The 23100-nt window shown below is 35.7% G+C and overlaps 1 protein-coding gene across 1 annotated transcript in view; it reads right to left on the bottom strand.

The window, feature by feature from the left end:
• Nucleotides 1-5211: 5211 nt before the first annotated feature.
• TINAG (tubulointerstitial nephritis antigen) overlaps nt 5212-23100 on the bottom strand; it is an 83211-nt gene continuing 65322 nt past the window's right edge. Inside the window, exons 10-11 of the mRNA XM_008013677.3 lie at nt 14541-14586; nt 5212-5566 (exon numbers count right to left, since the gene is read on the bottom strand). Of these exons, the coding sequence (XP_008011868.3) occupies nt 5432-5566; nt 14541-14586 (181 nt within the window). The 3' untranslated portion in view covers nt 5212-5431. The remainder of the gene's footprint in view (nt 5567-14540; nt 14587-23100) is intronic.

The raw sequence follows: 23100 nt of genomic DNA, 5'->3' as shown, positions 1-23100 counted from the left end.
GATAAGGATAAATGCACACTGCTATATTAAAACTCAGAGTACTCTAGCTTCTCTCTAAAAGCTCATTATGTAACTTTCTATTTAAAACTATATCTAGGCCAGTATCTCCCAAAATGCGTTTTACAAAAGAGTAGTTTGTGAGTTAAGAGAGGGCAGAGATTGTCTGCCTTGGGGGTCTCCTGTTATATTTCAAATACCTAGCACAGTAACTAACACCCTGCAGGCATATAATAATATTGACTAGATAGTGTGTGATGTTATGGGAATTTTTAGGAGAAAAGAGTCTGCAGTCATATGTGGAGCCATTGTGTATAATTGAACATGGTGACCACCACAAAGGATGCATGGTTGATGTGAGTGAGGACTGAAATCCAGCCGTGCTAGACTTGCCAAATTCCCCAACAGCCTACCTGTGAACTGTGCATCTTTCAAATAGAGAATACAATACAACATGTATAGCTCAAATTCAATATAACTAGACATTTTCCCCCTTATGATCTCCGAAGACAAGTGTATTAGTCTGTTTTCATACTGCTCATAAAGAACTGCCAGGGACTGGGTAATTTATAAAGGAAAGAGGTTTAATTGACTCATAGTTCCATATGGCTGGAGAGGCCTCAGGAAACTTGAAATCATGGCAGAAGGTGAAGGGAAAGCAAGGCACCTTCCTCACAAGATGGCAAGAGGGAGAGGTGCCAAGCAAAGTGGGGAGAGCTCCCTATAAAACCATCAGATCTCCTGAGAACTCACGATAAAACAGCATGGGGGAAACCACCTCCATGATTCAGCTACCTCCACCTGGTCTCACCCTTGACACATGGGAGTTATGGGGATTAAAATTCAAGATGCAACTTGGGTGGGGACACAGAGCCTAATCATATCAACAAGTCTTTCACGGAATAACTTGGGAAGCATGGAGCTAAACTGCTTGCCAGAGGGTGGAGGTTATACAGAGGAGATGTATAGAGAGGTGAGAGTTTTTGCCATTTTTTTCTAACTACTGGGGCTCTTACTGGTGATGTCTTTGAGGAGAAATCTCACTCTATTGATTTACCTATCAATTACTTTTTAAACATTTCTATCACATATAATATCAAAATAATCACAATAGTATTCTTGGCTAGAAATGGAGAAGCCTTTTCCCTTCATTCAATCTTCCATTCTTGACAGTGTTGGGCTGATACTTTTTTCCTTTCTCATTGATGTCTCTGGGAAAGAAATGTCTGTGTGTTGTTTAGAAGTCTCCTTTCTGACATGGTGACACCTGAGGTATTAATGCTCTTCTCTCTTGACACATTTCATAAAATGGTCGTTTGTGAGATACTGCTCTCTTTTCCTTCCCTTTTTTCCCTTTGAAATTAAATGAACTTCCACCCAAAGAAAAATAAATGTCCTGAGATGAGATTATCATAATTGTTTTGATAGGCAATTGATGTAGGAGTTAAGAAGAAATTACTTAGGCACATAGTGAAGATACGGAAGTCCTCAGTAAGGTTTTCCTTTAAATGAAAAGCAGCCCCAAATCATATTCCTTTCTAACAAAGAGCAGCCTATAAAATCGAGCTGCAGACATAGATGTTGTGCCAATCATGTTCAAAATGGCAGCTCCATCTTTCCCTCTTATCAGCCATGTGTATGCACCTGTAATCCCAGCTACTCAGGAGACTGAGGCAGGAGAATCACTTGAACCCAGGAGGGGGAGGTTGCAGTGAGCCAAGATTGTACCATTGCACTCCAGCCTGGGAGACAGAGCAGGACTCTGTCTGAAAAAAAAAAAAAAAAAAAAAAAAAGGATGGGGTGGCCAGTCTTCCCCACATGCTATGTAAACATTACACCTGATCAAACCAATATGTGGGCCCTATGTAATTCAGACACCGCCTCCTCAAGCCTGACTCTAAAATCTGGTGAAAAACTACCACCTGCTGACCTTTTCCCTTTTGGAAGCCACCGTCTCTCACCAGAGAGAGCGCTGTTCTCCTTTCTCTTTTTTCTGCCTGGTAAACCTCTGCTTTTAAACTTCTCATATGTGTGTCTATGTCCCAAGTTTTCTTGGTGCGAGACAACAAACCCCAGGTATTTACCCCAGACAAGGTAGCCACTTCACAATGATAGTAAACTTCAGACAGATCTCTATGAACTATTGTGAAGAAAGTGGAAAAATACCTTTTCTTGCATAGATTGATATATTTTCTGTAAGTCAAGAGAGATTAACCAAACGAGATGCATAATAGCAAGCATTATAGTACTTAAGACATATGCATTAACTAAGGGGCCAAGTCCATAAACTATTATTTATAAAGCAACTTTTGATAGAATATTCTTTTTTGTAATCTTTAATTTCCAATATCTACATGAGATGAGTCAAAAATTCATTTTCTACATTTACCCTTTACTTTATACCTCACCCTTATCCTATTCTCCCGTGTATCTGGTAAAGGGTTGGGGTTGACCCTGACAGCTCAATTTTAGAACCTCTGATACCAGTTGTCTTTCAGCTGAGTCAGCCAGTGAGAAGTATTGATGAGCATTTGGACGGCATGAGAGAGGGGGAGGCCACAACTTCCTCCCTGCTTCAGCTGGCAAATTTGGCAGCGCCATGTCTTTTCATGGCTCCAGTTTGAATCAGTCATGCTTACAGCTACTGGTGGGATAACACCAGCCCCTAGATTCCAGTTACAGACCTTTGAATTTGTTTTGTCCCTCAGTCTAGAGGTGATGGCAGCTTTCTACTGTTGTTCAGCTCTGGGTTGGCTCACCATTCCCCATTGCCCCCCAGATTCCCCACTGCCTAGGTAAGCAATTTCTTTCACTACGTTCCCTCTGTTCAAAACACTTACAGAGGTTTCCTTTTTCATGATTGAACCCCGACTAATAAACTTCATTCCATTTTATGTATTTTTAAGATAATTTTTGATTATTCATTTAAAAAAAACTGGGGAAGTTTATTTGTTATTTAGAATAAAATGAGATCATACAAACGTCATGAAATAGAGGAGGCCATACACCCTTATCTTCAAGGTTTTTCATACTTCAGTTTGTGGGAGGAAACCATCGAGGCATCAGTTAAATTAATTCTGCAAATGTTTACTCAGTCCCTAGGGTGGGGCAAGGAATATACTAATCATTAGTTTCTGAAAGTTGACTCAGAGCCCTTGAATAATAAGTAAAACTAAACAAGCTCTTTAAAGTTGTAAAAATGATAACACTATTCAAGGGAAGACACTGATTCAACAAACCTCAATAATAATATTTTCCCTATTCCATTGATACACTTCTGTCCCAACTAGTTTCTATATCTTCTTTAGGTCTGTAGTTGCTAGATGAACACACTGTGTGCTTTCCTATGGGTCCTACTAATGTGGTATTTTCTTTTTCTTTTCTCTTTCCCTTTGGATTTAATTTCCTCACCATTTGGTGTCATTAGAAAGTCAGGACTTTTTGAAACAGCAGAACCTAAGCTCACAAACCACAAAGTGAAACATTAATTCCAATATCTATCATCCATTTGCACAACAAAGGTAAAAGGGCATCAACATAATCCCATGTTTTTTATAGGCATGTTAGTCATCTGGCATTTTAGTGCATTAGAATTTATTACTTCAGCAGTCTTCAGCATTAAAAGCGTTTTAAAAGTATTTTAACATCCACTATAGACACTGTTGGTGCCCTGCCCACATTATCTCACCTGTACCATTTCAGCGGACATCAAACTATCAGAACCTGCCTTTCTTTGCTTGTGAGTTTTTTCTGACACTGGAACCTGTTATTCCCCCTCTTTTGCCAGACTTGAAAGAACAAGGAATCCATGGACCCCAGGAACAGTCCTCAACCAAAGAACACTTCTTTCCTCAGGTGTTATGGATCTGAAGAAGGTAGAAAGAGTCCTCAGTGGGATAAGAACTAGGTCAATATACCCTTTACTGTCCACCATCGCTAGCCCATATCATTCCTCACTGCATTCTCAGTGTTCTCTTCATGGCCTAAACAAATTGTTCGTGCTCAAAACTTTGTCTTATGGGCTGCTTCTAGAGGACCCCAAACAGAGAAAAAAATAAATTATTTCTCAACTCTGGGGAAATGTCAGCCAATCCCAACAAGGTGACTCACCCTCATGCATATATTCTAGGGGAGAACCAAGTGACTAAATGCTGCTTCTGATAAAGCTACAGTGATTAATGAAGAAGTCAACAATTGCAACAACACTTCACCTTTCTGTGCTCCGTTCCCTCACATTTTCATCATGTCTAGCTTCTCTAATCAGGGTATCTTTGGACACAATAACAGAACAAATATCCCAATGATCAAAATTAAGATGATAGTGACCAGAAATTCAGGCCATGGAGAGCCCACCATTGTAATTATAATCAATTGTGTTCACTTACTGATAGCTTTGCTTCTGTGTTTATTAGTTTTCCATTTAAGATGTCAGTGAGTTATTAAAAGATTATCTCCTTTCTCAGCCATTGCTATGATGCTATTTTTATTTCTCTGACTATACAGAACTAAAAATTACATGCAAATGAGTGCCAATTTAGCTTACTTTTTAGAATTTCAAGCAGTGAACTGTGATAAAAGTATATTTATGATAAAAGTGTATATACATTCTTTCTGAATCATGGCATCATGTTGCTGTTTTGGGGTGGTAAATCTTTTGTTATCTTTCCAAATACTGTTTTGCAGCTGATTTTAATAGACTTTACATAAAATATACCAGCTTCCAAAAACAGGACTGTGTGTATGTCAGAACTGTACTTCTATTGTTAGCCTCCAAGCTTTTCCATTGCTTAACATCTCCACCTCACAGGCCATTGCAGAGTACAGCAGAGAGTAGTTATTTCCTGTGGAGAGTTGCTTTTCATTTTGTGAATACATTACAAGGTAGGTTTAGGCAAATGAGAGGAAACAAAATGTTAAGTTATTGAGATAAACAACTTATCTATTTCCACTACTTAAGCAAAACATAAGCAAGGCTTGAACTAAGAAAGTGTTATTTGGATGAAAAGAAAGTTATAAAGATGGCAAATTGCTGAAATTCTAATTTGCTTTTTGTTGTCTGAGATCCTCATTGATCAAAGAGAGAAACCACACCATTTCTACAAATGAGTGCTAAAAACTGTTGAGACAGATGCCATCACACTGTTTGTGAACAATTAAAGGCAAAAGGGACACCATCATGACAGAAAAATGAGGCAACCTGGGAACTTTAAAGGCACTTAGGCACTCTGCTGTCCTTTATTGGTGTTTTGTATGCTCAGTAATATGAAGGAAGCAGAAGCATAGACCGGGGGGTGGGGGGGAATAAGAAAATAGATAGATTATGTTAACACGGTGAAGAGACAAAGATTCCATTGTCACTAAGAATGTCATATTGCTAAACTTCAATTTAGGGGGTTACTTAAAGGCATGGCCTTATGGAAATTTAATGATACGTTATGGTTCGTCGGAACTTGTCAGTTGGCCCCAAGCTGCGATAATCAACTTTTCAATGTCAGACTCATTTACTCCTCGAAGAATTCTGAAATAGCCATTCTCTCCCCATAACTTTCCCCAGGAATTGGCAGCAATCTGCAGAAAAGCAAACAAAAAAAGTTGAGAAACATACTTAGGTATTAAAACAAAAAGCTATGGGACACTCATTTGTAACTTTAAATGTCTTTGATTTATCATAGACTATAATTATCAAGAACCTACCTATTTTTAAATAATGGTTGTATTATGTATCAGTTACACTAATATGCAGGCATGTTGGCAATAGCCAGAATTGATATGACTCTTCTGAGTTTCCCAGAGTACTAAGGTAACATATGCATGAGCTTTTGAAATGCCACATCAGAAGATGTCATGCAAGCTGCAGTTATAGAGTGTCTACTATGTGAACAACAGCCTGTGCTAGGTGCTGGAAGATCAAAGATGAATAACACATTAGCTTATGTTCAGAAAGTTTCTAATCTAATGAAGAATGACCAACATAAGGCAAGTGCTAAGGTGGAAATAGGTACAGGGTATTTTTGAGGTCAGACAAAGGGCATCTCATTTACTTGGATGGTTCAGGGAAGACATCGTTGAAGCAGTGTCACATGGGATGCATATTAAAGCCTGAAAATAAATTCACCAGATATAAAAGGAGGAAGGGAGATTCAAGTAAAGGGAAACAGTAAAATCATAAACACCAAAGCATGAAATAGCATGAAGTAGTGAAACGAAGCAATAAAATGGTTATAATTAGATCATGAGACAGAAGCAGAATGGTAAGTTATGAGGCTGGAAGGGGAGGAAAGAACCATCCATAATGAGACAATAATAGGAAAGATGATGACAAGCCATTGAGTTGATTCCAGCAGGAAAGAAAGGTGGGCAAATTCATGCTGTGATTAGATTATCCTATATGATATGAAGTGGATAGATTTAGGAGGGTAGAGACAAGAGGCAGAGTGACTAGCTAGTAGACTCCTGTAATAATTCAACTGGATAAGGGAAAATAAAATACTTGAGAAATCTTCAGAAAGTAAAATCAACAGGAATTAGATTTGTTTTTAAATTCCTCTTTCTAAAATGCAAAATGGTTGGATGGTTGGAGTAAGTCCAAAATGACTCCTGGTTTAAAAGCTTGAATGAATAAGTGTGTGATGGAGCTAAAATATCAATGGAGTACATGGAAAATATCATGAAGGCCAAAGGAGACACAGAAGGGAGTTAGTTCCACAGCTAAATGCAGCAGAAAAGCCCAGTAAATTAGCAGCTTCATCTCAACAGCTCTCACATTCACTTCCCATTTACCTTACACTGGGACTAAGAAAATATTCTCAAGGCATAAGGTGTCAAATTGAGCTTTCACTGTTTTCTACAATGTAAGAGAGGGGCAGATTGACTCAGCATCAGAAATTGTCATGACATCAACCTTAAGAAATAGTCAATTTTTATCAGCATTTCTTTTTAAGATTTGGCTCTTTGCCTCCTTAATCAACCCTGACAGTTTAAAGGAGCACTCTCAAAACTATGTCTAAAATTATAAATTCAATTTATTATTTCAAAGATGAAATGGACTTTGAATAGCTGAGACGGAAACAGCATCAATGTGCGTGAGAGTTCTAGCACCAGTGAAATACACTAAATGCCAATTTTCATATTTTTTAGTCAGTTCATATATCTATATCTATATAACAAATAAAATTAGTCACAACCTAACAAATGGCTAGGAATAGTAATATTTGCAAATTCTTGCAAATATGATGTATAACACCGTACCCATTCTCATTGGAATGTCTGAAGATTATTACTATCCCAAATTTCATAATTACATTCTTGGTAAATACGGGAAAGGTATATAAAGATTGTATAAGCAAATATGAATTTATGTGCTAATGAGAGCCAACCATAGGTTTGCATCTTCCTACTCTCATTTCTTCTATTTCAGCATTTATTTTGTTTGTTTCTTCCAAATGCCTACATTTGTTTGTATTTCATTATAAAGGAAATGATTGCAATGCAGGGGAGAAAATTTCTAAAGATAAACTTTTTATCTTTTTTATTGACATACATGATACAGTCACATGTGTAAAGTGTATTAATCTTAAGTATACAATTTAGTACATTTACACATGTGTTGATGAAGTTTATGTTCATGTAGTCTCCACTTAGATTAAGATATTAACCATTTATAGCACCCCAGAAGGTCCACCATGTTGCCTTCCTGTCAACATCCATCCACCCTCCCCTCCCCATCAGCTTTTCCTATAATTGATCTTTACAACAGTGGAATAATGCAAAATATATTGAGGTTGACTTTTTTTAGCTCAAAATAATGTTTCTGGGATTCATCTATGTTTGGCATATGTAAGAAATTAATTCATCTTATCACTGTTTATTTTCATTGTGTGATTATACCACAGATTATTCACTCTCCTGGTGATAAACATGATGAACATAAGTAGCTGCTCCATTTACACATGTATCAGTAGTGTAAGATTCTATTTATTCCAAATCCTCATCTATGCTGGATATTATCAGTCCTTTTAATTTTAGCTCACTTAGTGTATATGAAGTGATATTTCATTGTGGTCTTAATTTGCATTTCCTTGATAATTAGTAACATTGACCACCTTTTCACATGGCTGTTCAGGCCATTTGGATATCCCCTTTTTCTGAAGTTTCTGTTTAAGAGTTTTGTTTTATTGAGTTATCTTGGTCTTCCTATATATTTGTAAGAATGTCTATGTATTATATATGTGAGGACTTGTCAGATACCTTTCCAGATACATAGTTATAGATACATTTTTCTTTTTCTTATAATACTGTCTTTTAAATAGTTGTTCTTATTTTAATGTAGTCTGATAATTCATTCTTTAAAAGTTGATTTTGTGCCCGATTTAAGAAAGAGTTTTCTAATAGATATCACTGTCTTTTAAATAGTTGTTCTTATTTTAATGTAGTCTGATAATTTATTCTTAAAAAGTTGACTTTGTGCCCAATTTAATAAAGTGTTTTCTAATAGATATCACAAAACGTATTTGTCTATGTTTTCTTTGAGAAACTGTATTATTTTGCAATGACATTTAGGTCTCTGCTCCATCTCAAATTGTTTTTGTCTGTATTTAGTAACAAAGGGATCTAGGGTTTTTTTTTTTTATGTATATAAAGTTTCTGTGACCTATGCATTGGTAAACCATGGCTCGAGAACCAAATATGGCTCACAGAGCCCCTTAAAAGCAGATTTAGAAGTCAGAAATTTTGTTTTCCCTAATGGTCTTGAAGATGTAAGGTACTCTGTTGAGAGAGGATCTGTAAAACTCTGTGTGAGGGAGCCACATGGATGGAATTTCAGGCATCGTCTAAGATCTGAGAATATCCTCAGTCAGCAAGAAAACGGGGACTTGGACCTACAACCAAAAACACAAGTCTACCAACAACCACGTGAGCCTAGAAGAGGGTCGTAAGCTCCAGAAAGGAACACAACTCAGACAACACTTTGATGGCATCCTTGTGAGATCATGAGCAGAGGATCCAGCTGGGTTCGCTAGATTTCTGACCCACAGAAACACTGCGATAATAAATGTATGTTGTTTCAATCTGCTAAATCTGTGATAGTTTGCTACACATTAATAGAACAGTTAAGTGCTGAATTTTATCAATGCATTTTCTGCACCAATTAAGATATTCAAGCCGGGTTCGGTGGCTCACGTCTGTAATCCCCCAGCACTTTGGGAGGCTGAGGTGGGTGGATCACGGGAAGTCAGGAGTTTAAGACCAGCCTGGACAACATGGTGAAACCAGTCTCTAAGAAAAATACAAAAATTAGCCAGGTGTGGTGGCAGGTGTCTGGATTCCCAGCCGCTCGGGAGGCTGAGGTAGGGAGAACTGCTTGAACCCGGGAGGCAGAGGATGCAGTGAGCCGAGATCACGCCACTGCACTCCAGCCTGGGCAACAGAGGGAACTCCGTCTTAAAAAAAAAAAAAAAAAAAAAAAAAAGGTATTCATGTGTTTTTTTTCTCCTTAACTCTCATAATTTGATGAACTATATTGGTTGATTTTAGTACTTGAAACCAACCTTGCATTCCTAATGTAAGTTTCACTTATGGAGTGTTATCCCTTTGTAATATTTTGTTTGGAATTTTATGCTCATGAGAGATATTAGCCTATAATTTTTCTTTTTTGCCTCGTCTTAAACAAGTTTTGGTATTGGTGTTACCGCTTCATAAAGTGAGTTTGGAAGTAACTGTTCCTTATTTCCTATTCCCTGAAAGGATTTGTTGTAAAATTCGTTTCATTTATTCCTTAAATGTTTGGAAAAATTCACCAGTGAAGCATTTTGAGCCTGAGTTCCACTGTGAGAATAATTTAAATAGGTTCAATTATTTTTCAAATTGTTCCATAACTGTTTAGGATATTTTCATACTGTGTGGGTTTTTGATAAGTTTTGTTTTCTGATAAATTTATCAATTTCATCTATATTTTCAATTATATTGGTATAACTTTTTAATAATATCCTCTTATTACCTACTTAATATCTATCGAATCTGCAGCAACGTTCTCTTTTTTCATTTCTATGGTAATTTGTCTCTCTTCGTTTCTTTTTCGGTCTTCCTAGACATTTAATCTTTCTTTGCAAAGAATCAACTCTTTGTTTTGTTGATTTTCATATATTATAATATGTCTGTTTTCTTTTACTTTTTCTTTTTTGCTCTTCTGTTTATTATTTCTTTCATTTTATCTTTGGTTTAAATTTTTCAGCTTATTGAATTATTCTTTTCAACATTTAAAAAAATATGTGCATCAATTTCAACCTTTCTTCTTTTTCAATGCATGCATTTACTATTACATTTAGTACTGCTTTACCTAATAACAAAAGTTTCATCATAGTATATTCTGTACAATTTCAATTATTTAAATTTATTGAATGTGCGCTATGGACCAGTATGTGGTCAATATTGGCAAATAATTTCACGTGTACTTAAAGAGAATGTATATTCATCAATATTTATATGTAATAATCTATGAATTTCAATGACATAAAGCTGGCTAATAGTTTTTTTCAATCTTTCATACCTTTACTTATTTTTAGCTGCTATTTCTATGAGATACTGAGACATGTTTAAATATTTGCCTACTTTTTTTCTGTAACTTTTGGTGTATGTTTTTTTGGAACTGTGTTATTTGAGCTTCTGTTTGTCTAAAAATGTCTTAATTTGTATTTATTTTGAAGAAAAATGTCACCATGCATAAAATTCTATGTTGGCACGTTATCTTCATCATCATTATCAATATTATTATTTTATCCAGCACTTTAACAATGTCATTTTGTGGTCTTCTACTTTCCTTTTATATTGTTATTGTTGAAATGCCAGCTGTCAGTCAGTGCTGCTTTTTTTGAGAGTAATGTGTCATTTTAAATAGTGCCTGTTTTTAAATTTATGTTTTTTTTTATCTTCAGCTATTTGATCATGAAATGTTTGAGTGTGATTTTCTTGCCATGTTTGCATTCATGAATTCAGGAACTCATTTTTTATTATAATTTCAGTTCTGGGATACATGTGCAGAACGTACAAGTTTGTTACATAGGTATACACGTGCCACGGTGGTTGGCTGCACCCATCAACCAGTCATCTACATTAGGTATTTCTCCTAATGCTATCCCTCTCTTAGTCCCCCACCCCTGAACAGGCCTCAGTGTGTGATGTTCCCCTCCCTGTGTCCATGTGTTCTCATTGTTCAACTCTCACTTATGAGTGAGAACATGCAGTGTTTGTTTTTCTGTTCCTGTGTTAGTTTGCTGAGAATGATGGTTTCCAGCTTCATTCATGTCCCTGCCAAGTACATAAACTCATTTTTTTTTATGGTTGCATAGTATTCTATAGTACATATGTGCCACATTTTCTTTATCCAGTCTATCATTGATGAGCATATGGATTGGTTCCAAGTCTTCGCTATTGTGGACCGTGCTGCAATAAACCTGTGTGTGCATGTGTCTTTATAGTGAAATGATTTATAATCCTTTGGGTGTATACCCAGTAATGAGATTGCTGGGTCAAATGTTATTTCTAGTTCTAGATTCTTGAGGAATTGCCACACTCTTTCACAATGGTTGAACTAATTATAGATTGAAATTCTCCATCTGGATTTTTCTTAATTTTTTAAAATAACGGTTATTTTAAAGCCTGCATCTAAAGTATCATCTATTGCTTCTATTGATAATATTTTTCCCTTGGTTGCTGGTTACATCTTTGTGCTTCACTTGTCTCATTTAACTCAAACAAATCATAGCATGCCTATTACAAACCCAGTCCTCACTTTATGCCCAAACCTACCAAACACTCCTAGGCCAAAAAATTTTCTCCAGATTTAGCACTCTCATTTTTTTAAAAACAAAATTTTGGAAAAATCTTGATATTTTCTACTTATGTAGTAGAATCTGTGGCTTGCTGCTATGTATTATATTTTACTTAGTAGTGAAAGACATCCAATATTTTTATTATAAAAATAGATTTATGTCATAGGACTATTTGTAAATACTTTGAAACATCCATATATAATTGTGAAGAAATAAAACTTTCCTAGATTTCTCAGTGCTCTTGAATAAAGTTTCTGCTTCCCTGACCCACAAAGCATTGTATATAATATAAAGATAGGGAATGTTTTCTTTCACTTCTCCTAAAAATATTCTACTCTTCTCATACCTTGAGAATTAGATATGTAGCCGTTCATTTAGTTTAATGATCTGATCTGAAGGGATAACAAAACTTCTCTTATCTCTTCTAGAGGTTCAAAGAGAGCAGAGACAAGGTCCTAAAGTAAGTTCTAAGGTGTCAGAAGTATGGGGATGTTATCTCCTTCGGTATTTACATCTCAAAAGATATGCAGCCCATCATCTGGAGACTTTATCTGCTGTTTATCTGGCCCTTGGAAAGATATGTTTATGTTTCTAAAGTTTATAGTGAGAACACAGGATCCTCTTCAACTCATCATAATGGAATGAAAAATTTTTCCTTCCTGTTGGGAAAGGAGGAATCTGCTTGTCTCTCTCCTGTAAACAAATGGAGAAAATCTATTGTTCCTTGTCCCTCATTTATGAGCTATAAACTGCTACCTGTGTAGACAAATTTTATTGACTCTTATCACATCACTGTAGGACTAAGGTGTGGGGGATGCATGCTGCTATATTACTCTGGTTGTCGATCTAGTTATGAGTATCTGTTAAGAACTCTTTACTTCTGACCCAGGTGTTATATCTCTAGCTACGTCTATATCTATAACTATATCTATATAGTCTATATCTGTGGGATAATATCTCAGACCTTTCACAATTCTTTACAAAACGGTACAACAGTACTTAAATATTTCATATTTTAATTAAACCACTAGTATGTTTTATAAAAAATAAAATTATTTTAATTACTTGATTAGTTTTTCCTGAATGCATAAAGTTATTCATTTGCTCCTTCAATGAGTATTGTTTATATTCTCACTATGTACCAGTCACAATACTTTACCCTTGACATACATTGGTAAATAAGTCAAATATGATCCTGACTCATGAGGAGAACATAGTTTAGTAGAGAAAAAGCCTCAATTAATGTGCAAAATATTATAAATTTTAGTCTGATTATTGTATTTCTACTGCTCACATTCAATAGTTTATCAAACAAATCATAGCAGAAAGAAATCTTACCCCTAGCCCCATGAAATAAAATTTTCTTTGAAGATGTTTGATAAGTAGTAAATTCAGAATTGACAGTAAGTACAACAATGTACTTAAAAGGGATAGTGTGCATGTATGTGTTAAATATATGAAAATGAGTGAGTACATAATCATACTTAGTGACTGTGTGTGTGTGTACACATGTACACTACCTAGAGGTATGGCTCTAGGGTGGGAATGATCAGGTTGAGGATGAAAGGGTCATAAAATGTTTTCCTCTGCACATTCGTTCATATTCACTCAGCAAATGGCCATCAAGTGCTATATGCTAAGAACTGTTGTGAGTTAAATACATTAATCAAAGAACTTGGTTTTGTCTCTAAATATTACATTGTTATGAGATTAAATAACTGTGCAAATTTATTTAATAAAAATCCTATGCAGCAACTTAATAATAGGCATTCAAATAACATATCCGAGTATATAACTTATTTATTTTAATTATTGGACATTAATGTTGATTGTTGGCTACTCATTATTTTATTTTAATGAGAAAAATTAATTTTTAAAAGTTCAGTTTAACTATAAAGAAGAACCCTTCTACTTAAAAGCTTAATACCTCCATATATCAACAACACAAATATAAGGTATGAACACACAATTGGGTGATTGAATTCTGTGAGTGCCTTATGAAAAAATATACCAAGAGTCATTCTGATGAGTACAAGTTCTAGCACCTAGTGTTTTGTAAGCCAAAATATGCCCTCTAGTGTGTACATTTAAATTTAAATTCCATGGTAAGTATTACCATCTAGACTTTATTCTATCTGTATAAAAAGGTATATAATATTAGGACTTTGGACAATTGACCAACTTGTTGTAATAAACCGAATATTTGATATAATATGTTCCAATCTTCTTCAAATAGTTTCTTGCCTGAAACTTTCTGTTATTTTGAGACTGGATATTGGTTCTTTCTGAGTAAAGACACATGTGCATGTTATAATTGGCAAAAAGAAAAAAAAAAAGCCTTAACCTATAGGATATATATACTAACATAACAAAAGCATCAAGTTCATTGCCATATAAATATATATGAGGGAAGTTTAATCAATACTTTAAGTTTAAGATAGAAGATAATAGAACAAAAAGTTACCCTGTTGATTCTCAACTTGGAGAAAAATAAACACTGATTTTTCTTTTACAATTTGAAATACTAGGAGTTGAGGAAAACTATAAATACAATATAAATGTTTATAATGAGTTTTGTGCTGGTGAAAACACTGATGTTATCAACAATATTACACAACTGAGGATGTGACTAAATAATACAAAGCAGGCAGAGGAACAGAAGATTCAAACATATTCACTTCAGAGCAGGAATTCAACTGGAAAGAGATACATACCCAAAATTTTTCTTTCTGCCCTTGTGCTCCTCTCAGTGTGCCCCATCTGCAATTAATAACAATAATAAAGATTGGTATGGTTAAAATGTTTGGTTTGCTTCTTGAGAGAATGCAGATTATTGTCATTCCTACAACTTTTGTGTTTTCTCTCTGTCCCATCCTGTTTCACAATGGAAATATCACTATTGCCCTACAGAAATGTGCTCGTATAGTTTTCTTCTTTACCATAACATTATTTATGTGCACAGAACAGACTCATCTATATATAAATGCGTTGAAATCAAACTCATTGATCACAGGAGAGAAAGACTAAGGCAACTGGGGTACAAAATATTTAAAATAACTTAAAAAATACTTATCCTCAAAGACTTGGAATTAACTCAAATGCCCATCAATGATAGACTGGATAAAGAAAATGTGACACATATGCACAATAGAATACTATGCAGCCATAAAAAAAAGATGAGTTCATGTCCTTTGCAGGGACATGGATGAAGCTGGAAACCATCATTCTCAGCAAACTAACACAGGAACAGAAAACCAAACACTACATGTTCTCACTCATAAGTGAGAATTGAACAACGAGAACACATGGACACAGGGAAGGACACATGGACATCACGCATCAGGGTCTGTTCAGGGTTGGGGGCTAGGGGAGGGATATCATTAGGAGAAATACCTAATGTAGATAACTGGTTGATGGGTGCAGCAAACCACCGTGGCATGTGTATACCTATGTAACAAACCTGCACGTTCCGCACATGTACCCCAGTACTTAAAGTATAATAATAAAAAAAGAAAAAATAAGATTAAATTTAAAAAATAAAAAAGAAGGTACAACCATATTACAGAAGAAATTAAAAGTCATAAAGTGATAAAAATACTTGTCCTCTTTATGTCTAGTCCCTTGAAACTCTACCAAACAAATCTACCACTCTACCTTAAATGACATAAACTAAACATTTCTAGGACTACTGTTATAAACCATAATGGAAACACAGACAATTTTGTAGAAGATGGAGTTTATGTAAAAATATTTGTATATACATATTATTTTATAAAGTGGCTTTGTGCCTAACGTAGAATTTTTGTAAACACATGTGTGTGTGAATACAGAAGCTTATATTCCCACTACTGGTCCATTCTGAATATAGCACTTAACAGCTCATAAAAGACCTAAACCTACATGATTTCATTTTTCTTCATGATTAAATCCAGAGAAGTAGGTATTATTAACCTGTTTTATTTACCGAGATAATGGAGACTTGTCCAATATCATACACTGGGAATTGTTGAGCCAAGACTCCAAGTCTCACATTCTTCTTAATACATTATATTGATTTTCTTTTACAGACATATGGGCCCCATTTGCAGTGTGTACTTACTTTCATGTAATTTGGTGAATTATGAGCACATAATTAATTCTGCCTACATATTACCCCATTAACCTAAACCTAATATTCAAACAGCAGGGTTCCTTTAAGCTAAACTATGGTCTGCCATTACAAAACAAACATACCTAGGAGAGATACAAATTTCCAACATGGTCAGCTTGCAGAAGGCTATTTTTAATAGGGTACCGAATAGAATGATGGCATCACAGCATGGAGGTATTGCCTAAAGATGACAAGTTTATGGTAGGGCTCTTGTGACACACACACACACACACACACACACACACACATCATATAATATAATCATATAATGTATTTGGATCCTTTGGCATGAGGGGGAGGGAAGAAAAAGTGATTTGGGGTGTGCAAAAACACTAAAGAATAATTTTGCTTTCTCCTGTTCCCGATAGAGACTAGGAGTGGTATTTGCACTGACTGCCGTCTCATTTTTTTCTCTGCTGCATACAAGGGTACAGTGCTCCAAATGTTCTGGGTGGTTAACTATGTAAGTTGAAACTGGTTCAATTTCCAAAGACATTTTCCAGTTTTATAATTGCATTTATGTTCTTGTAACTTTTCTTTAAACAGCCATCACCACTGAAAAAACTTTACCAATACTAAGTGCCCCAAAATATTCAAAGTCCATTACCTTCTTCAAGTAGTAGATCACATCTGATATCTTCAAGCACTCATTTTCTACCCATTTATAAAAGCTGTCATAACAATTTCAGAAAGACTTTACCACTCAATCAAACTTCCTTGAGGGTGGTCTGGTTATCATTTATGTTAGCTATTCATGCAAAATACGAAATCCAAGACTAAATCAGAAGAATCTAAGGGATCATTTAACTCTAAGATTAGAGGCACAGGAGGGATCCAATATCTGAGATCCCACCAGGTATGGTGAGAAGGTAGAGACAGTCCTGCTTAAGCCACCGTGGAGCCTCCTACAAAAGAATTCCCTATCAAGAAGGAAGGGTTCAGGCATGACAAGCTGGACTCAGTAATGAAGCCTTGAACAAAACAGACAAGTAGCAATTGAGTATAATTTGTTCTCGCTCCCTTGGGTCTGTCCAAGTTCAACTACTACACTGGACTCAGCTGAGGTCGGAGATGGGAAAGGGGCAAGTCAGGCTTGTCATTAAAACCTCAAAAAGCTATTTTATAAAAAGTTTGTGTATTCTATAAAACACTTTAAAAGTACTTAAAAAGAGGATAAAGCAAAGTGATAAAGGTTTCCTTCCTACTTTATAAGATCTTTCAGACTTCTTGAGCTCAGTGCATTGAGGATGGTGCACGGGAAGAAGAAGAAATAGAAAAGTCATACAAAGGAGAAGAGGAACTTCCGAATGTAGTGTATACTTTTTATTATTTTAGTATTACTGAATAAATGAAAAGTGAAATAAAATCCCTTAATATGGAAACTTTCAAGAAGTACGAACTATTATTTTTACTTTTGTTCAACTGCCATTATTTTTCATTATGTTTCTGTATATTTTGTTACAATTTTCCAAACAATAATTTCAATGATGTAAAAGACAACAACAATCCTGCAAATATTTCAGCTCTTTAGAGTTGCTCTAAGTTTCTTTTCAAGAAACGTGTTTATTATATATAATTTTAAGATGCTCATTTAAAACACCAGTCATTCTAAACCCAGAGAGAATAACAGCGTTCAGATTGTTATATGCTTTCTCAAAATGGGCAGCCAAACCAATTATCCATGTCATTGACTAGAGGTGACAGAGTAAAAGGAAAGCAAGGCAACTGAGTCTAATAGTTTCAGAGACTAAGGTGCTGGTATAAAAAGATTAACAAAAGGTGTTAACCTTTACGAGAAATTCAAATGAAAAGAAAATATTACACATGGAAAATACCACCACAGAAGCTACTGTGCAGTTAGTTCACTTATGTTACAGCCTCTGTGTCAAATGATGAGCAAAGTCCATTCATCACAGGATTTAACATTTGCACTGCAACCTTCAGCTATCTCTTCTCTCCTCTATCTTCTCTAGAAAGTTTCTAAGATGGTAACCACATATTTCATAGAGTTGTAATAATGGGATCTTGTAAAAAAAAAAAAAAAGATTTGTGGGTTGTTCCCCAATGGTATCATAGCAAATTCCTATGCTTAAAACCTTTATTTAAACTAAAATAAAGGTTAACTAGTGCAAAACAAGAAGGCTACTTATTTTATTCACTTACAGGAAAGAGTTCCCATCTTCTCGAGGGCATTTTTTCCTAATATATGTATGTTCCTAAATTGTGGTACTATTCCTTTGCTTGCTATTATACCAACAGGTTGAAAATTCTAGAAATATGCACATATTTTCACAAATGTTCTCTTATAAGTCAGTGGCTGTCTCTGAGGATATGAAGATCTTCATTATATTCATATTTGCTCTAAATATAACTGTGCGTACTCTATTTCCTTTTACATTTACCTCTTAATTTGAAGATTATTTACAAACATTTGTTTAGACCGACCAGAACTTTATTTTACTGAGGTTATTTATTTATTTATTTATTTATTTTATTTATTTTTGAGACACAGTCTCACTCTGTTGCCCAGGCTGGAGTGCAGTGGCATGGTATCGGCTCACGGCAACCTCTGCCTCCCAGGTTCAAGTGATTCTCCTACCTCAGCTTCCCAAGTTGCTGGGATTACAGGCAATTGCCACTGCGCTCAGCTAATTTTGGTATTTTTAGTAGAGACGGAGTTTCACCATGTTGGCCAGGCTGGTCTTGAACTCCTGATCTCAAGTGATCCTCCCGCCTTGGCCTCCCAAAGTGCTGGGATTACAGGTGTGAGCCACTGCGCCCGGCCTACTGAGGTTATTTCTATACCTTTGTGAGTATCTTAGGTTCACAAGTTTGAGAGATCTTAATACTGGCTATTTGTTTTTTTGTTTGTTTTTGTTTTTCCTCAAGGAAATCCACTTAATACGGTTCTTTGGAATTGTTTTTACTTCATTAAATTGTTTCAATTATTTGTTAAGACCCATTAATACCATTTTCCCATTAAATTGTTTCAATTATTTGTTAAGACCCATTAATACCATTTTCCCTCAAAATGTAGTAATATCTGGGAATACGCTGGCTTTGAAAAAAATCTGGGCAGCTCTTAGCCCATCTATCACGTTCCCTAAGGATGCATGAGTGCTGCCTGAGCCTTTCTGTCTCTCTGCATTGAGACTGGGTTTCCATCTCTCACTCAATGCACATAATTATTTAAGCTCTTCCTCCAGGACAGATTTTATATGCCCACTTTTCATGAGTTCCAGAAACACTACTTTTTTATATATAATATGAAAAGTCTTTATGGAAAGACCATAAAGTTCCTGCGGAGTAAGGTATTAAAACCCATAAAACAGTGATTTAAGATCTTGTACTTCTACAGTTATTAATATTTCCACACATGTTCCTTTTAAAAGGGATATTGTTCTTTTTAGATAAGTGTATTAAACACTAAACTTCTCTAAACCCTATTTTAAGTTATGCCTAGATAGTAAAATTATTGTAACAGAATAATTTGCATATGACTTTAAATGATTTTTTTTTTTTTCTTTTCCTTGGTTTTGGAAGATTTTGTCAATGAGGCCCATACACCCAGTGAAGTCAGATTAGACGTCGTAAATAAGAGAGGGTTGAAAATATAACTTTATTAAAGCAATATTTATATTCCCATAAGTAACCCTTTTAAGGTAAGCACAGAATCTCTCCTGTATACTACAGTTGTTAATTTCTACTTTTTTCCAACAAATTACTGGTTAGCCCCAAAAAGACACATATTTTGTTTTCAAGAAACTGTCAATCTAATGGGAGTGATATTGAGGAATGAAAAACAAGAATATAAATAAATAGAATTATACAAGTGTCACTTTAAAAAAGAAGCATGTTTTGAAAATTTCTACAAGTTAACAGATGAAAACATTAACTCTGTGCCAGAGGCAAAGATGACTTTCTTCAGAGTAGAGTAGAAATTTCTTCTTGACACAGGAGTGTAGAATTTACAGCAAAATCAGCAGGTGCAGTCATAGAACCATGAAAACTTCACCTCTACCTATTCCAAGAGCAGCACTTGGTCCAGTGTAACTGAAGGAAAGGGATGAGAGTGGTGGGGAATGAAGTTAGGCAGGTGTGACTCAGGCCTCCAAGAGTATTCATGGTTACCAGACTTGGCATTTACAAAGTTGGTGATAAAGAGCCATTTGAATATGGAATGTGACATGATCCAGCTCTGGTGTTAGCGTAGGATATAGTCTCCAGGGAGAGCAGGCTCTAAGCAAAAGATTAATTTTGCAGTTCAAGCAAGAAATAATGAAATTCTGAATAAGAATGTGAGACCCATAAAGTAATGTTGTTTGTTCTTTTAACAGTTGTATCCTCAACATCTAGGACAATGACTTTCACATAGTTGACCCTAAATAGATATTTGTTGAGCCAGTGAATTGAAGTACCTTGGCAGAGGGAATGAATAAGATGGAACAAGTTTGAGAGCTACTTAGAAGGTAAAAGTGATGATTTGCTGGCCAATTTATATGGAAAGGAAGGGATGAGAAAGAGTCGAGGTTAGCAACAGCATTTCAAAGTTGAATGAATAGGTACATCAAATGTGCACTACTTGAGGTACACATTTGTACACCTCAAGTAGCAATGTACTTGTACAATTACACATTTGTATAATACTTCATATTGTACAGAGATGTGTTTCTGATTATCAGGTTGGTTTATCATTGCCTGAGACAGTGGTTACAGAATTGCTTCACCTTCTTTTGGATTTTCTCTGCTGATATGGTTCTACACATAAACCTTTAAATTAATGGGTTTTCTGTGTTTCTGACAAACCATAAGCCTAAGAACGAAGAAAAACTAATTTCCAAAAGAAATTCTGAAACAATCTTTCACTACAGGAATTCGTCTGTGATGAGAATAATGATTTCCTAACTCACATGGGAAGAACACATTTGCTTAGGGATTGGATTCCTTAAAGCCAGCCTCACAACCATGTAAGAATCTGGAGTTAGAAGAAAAAGAAAAATAGTTTTATTTTATTATGATGGTAGGTATATTACACTGTAGCAGAATGACCCAGACCAAAATGTTGCAATATTTTGGAAGATTTGCTATTTCTGGGATCTCTGCATGTACCCAATAGACTAATATCAGGGATTCAAATTCATGTTTTCTGAGCAGACAAACTCTGCAGTAGTGAATATAGATCCAGACAGATTAAAAAAAAAAAAAAAAAAAAAAAAAACAGTTTTAAAACAGTGGACATGTAAAGACATTTTATGCAGGACACCATACTTGGACAGGAAATTTTGGAGCAAAACAAGGAGCAAATATATCATATAACCTGATATGGAACTCCAACCCTTCTTATTAAGGAAATGAAAGTCAGATAGGCTACCAGGATAAAGAAACCACTCGATGGGTTTCAAGTCAATAACAATGATATGACTACACTGGATATAGGATTTTGCTTTTAGAGGTAAGACTGCAGATAGAGTCTTAGTTCCCATTACACAGAGATTTGAAAGATAACTGCAGGAAGAATAAGGCAAAGATAGGCAGGCTTCTATTTTCTTATAAATGTTCTACCTGAGATGCTTAGGAACTTCATTTTTAAGAAAGCTCATGCCTAGTAAATGAAGTGGTATTGAATATGAGAAAGTGCTAATTAATGCTACATCAAAGATGGATAAAAATAGACTCCATGGGAAAGCAAAATGAAATGTGGGCATTCCCTACCACCCCTTAATTTTCTACTTGAGCCAAATGTTAATCAAGCTAGGGTTCAATATATCTAAGATTAGGTACTTTTATCAATATGTTCTGCCAGGAAGCTACAAATTTTATCACAGATTGAGGAGCAGATGATGGTTCATGAAATATCATTTTTTGCATGAAAATATTAATATCACACATGATCCTGTGTACCTAATGTTAATTATTTAAACAACACTATACCATGCCTACCATATTCCCTATATCCTGATGTATCAGGAAGCAAGAAGATTACAAGTGTAGTATCACATGTAATTTGACCTATGAAAAGAAGTATGGAGAAAATTGATAAATGTGTATGCCCAGTTCATACTCTGGTCAGAATGACCTGCTGTAGAACTGAGAGAACTGTCCTTCTGCATTTATTATGCTGACAGAATATGCATTAAAACATCTACACATCTACAACAATGTTACATGTGCTGAGCAAAGAGAGAACAAAGACCAAAATCATGTATCATGATCAACGATAATTGACTAGGGTAATATCTCTTTTTTTTTTTTTTTGAGACGGAGTCTGGCTCTGTCGCCCAGGCTGGAGTGCAGTGGCCGGATCTCAGCTCACTGCAAGCTCCGCCTCCCGGGCTTAGGCCATTCTCCTGCCTCAGCCTCCCGAGTAGCTGGGACTACAGGCGCCCGCCACGTCGCCCGGCTAGTTTTTTGTATTTTTTTTTAGTAGAGACAGGGTTTCACCGGGTTAGCCAGGATGGTCTCGATCTCCCGACCTCGTGATCCGCCCGTCTCGGCCTCCCAAAGTGCTGGGATTACAGGCTTGAGCCACCGCGCGACTAGGGTAATATCTTATGAAGAGAAACTTTAAGGGAAAACTTTATCCCTTTGATGTTAGAAATAGAAATGGCTTTTTACCTTCTCATAGAATCTTAGTACTGGACGGAGACTCAGAAATTATAGCATACTCTAAGGGTTGGCCAGCTATGGTTTACAGGCAAAATCTAGCCTGGGACGCCTGTTTTTGTTAATAAAATTTTATGGAATATCCATGATCATTTATTTGCATATTGTCCATGTCAGCTAATGGTAGAGTTGAGTAGCCAACACCACGTGGCCCACGAAACCAGTCAGACTCTAATTCAACTTATATATTTCATAGATAAAGGGACTGAGGCTCAAAAGGTTAAATAACATTTCAAGATTATATGCTTAAGTGGCTGAATTATCACTAGCGTCTTAGAAGCAGATAATAACACAAGCAATAAAAATTAGGACTAGAAAAAGGCAGAAAAGAGTAGAATCATTTCTAGCTGTGGTGAAGAGGAAAGGCGTAATAGGCCTTCGGTAATCTGTAGGAGATGCCGGGGGAAATGAATGTATATCTGAGAGAAAAGAGCATCAAATAATGTAAGGAGCCGGCCTTC

The sequence above is a fragment of the Chlorocebus sabaeus genome, chromosome 17, assembly GCF_047675955.1.
Source record: "Chlorocebus sabaeus isolate Y175 chromosome 17, mChlSab1.0.hap1, whole genome shotgun sequence".
In the NCBI taxonomy this organism is placed as follows: Eukaryota; Metazoa; Chordata; class Mammalia; order Primates; family Cercopithecidae; genus Chlorocebus; species Chlorocebus sabaeus.
This window is presented reverse-complemented; position numbering and strand designations above follow the sequence as displayed.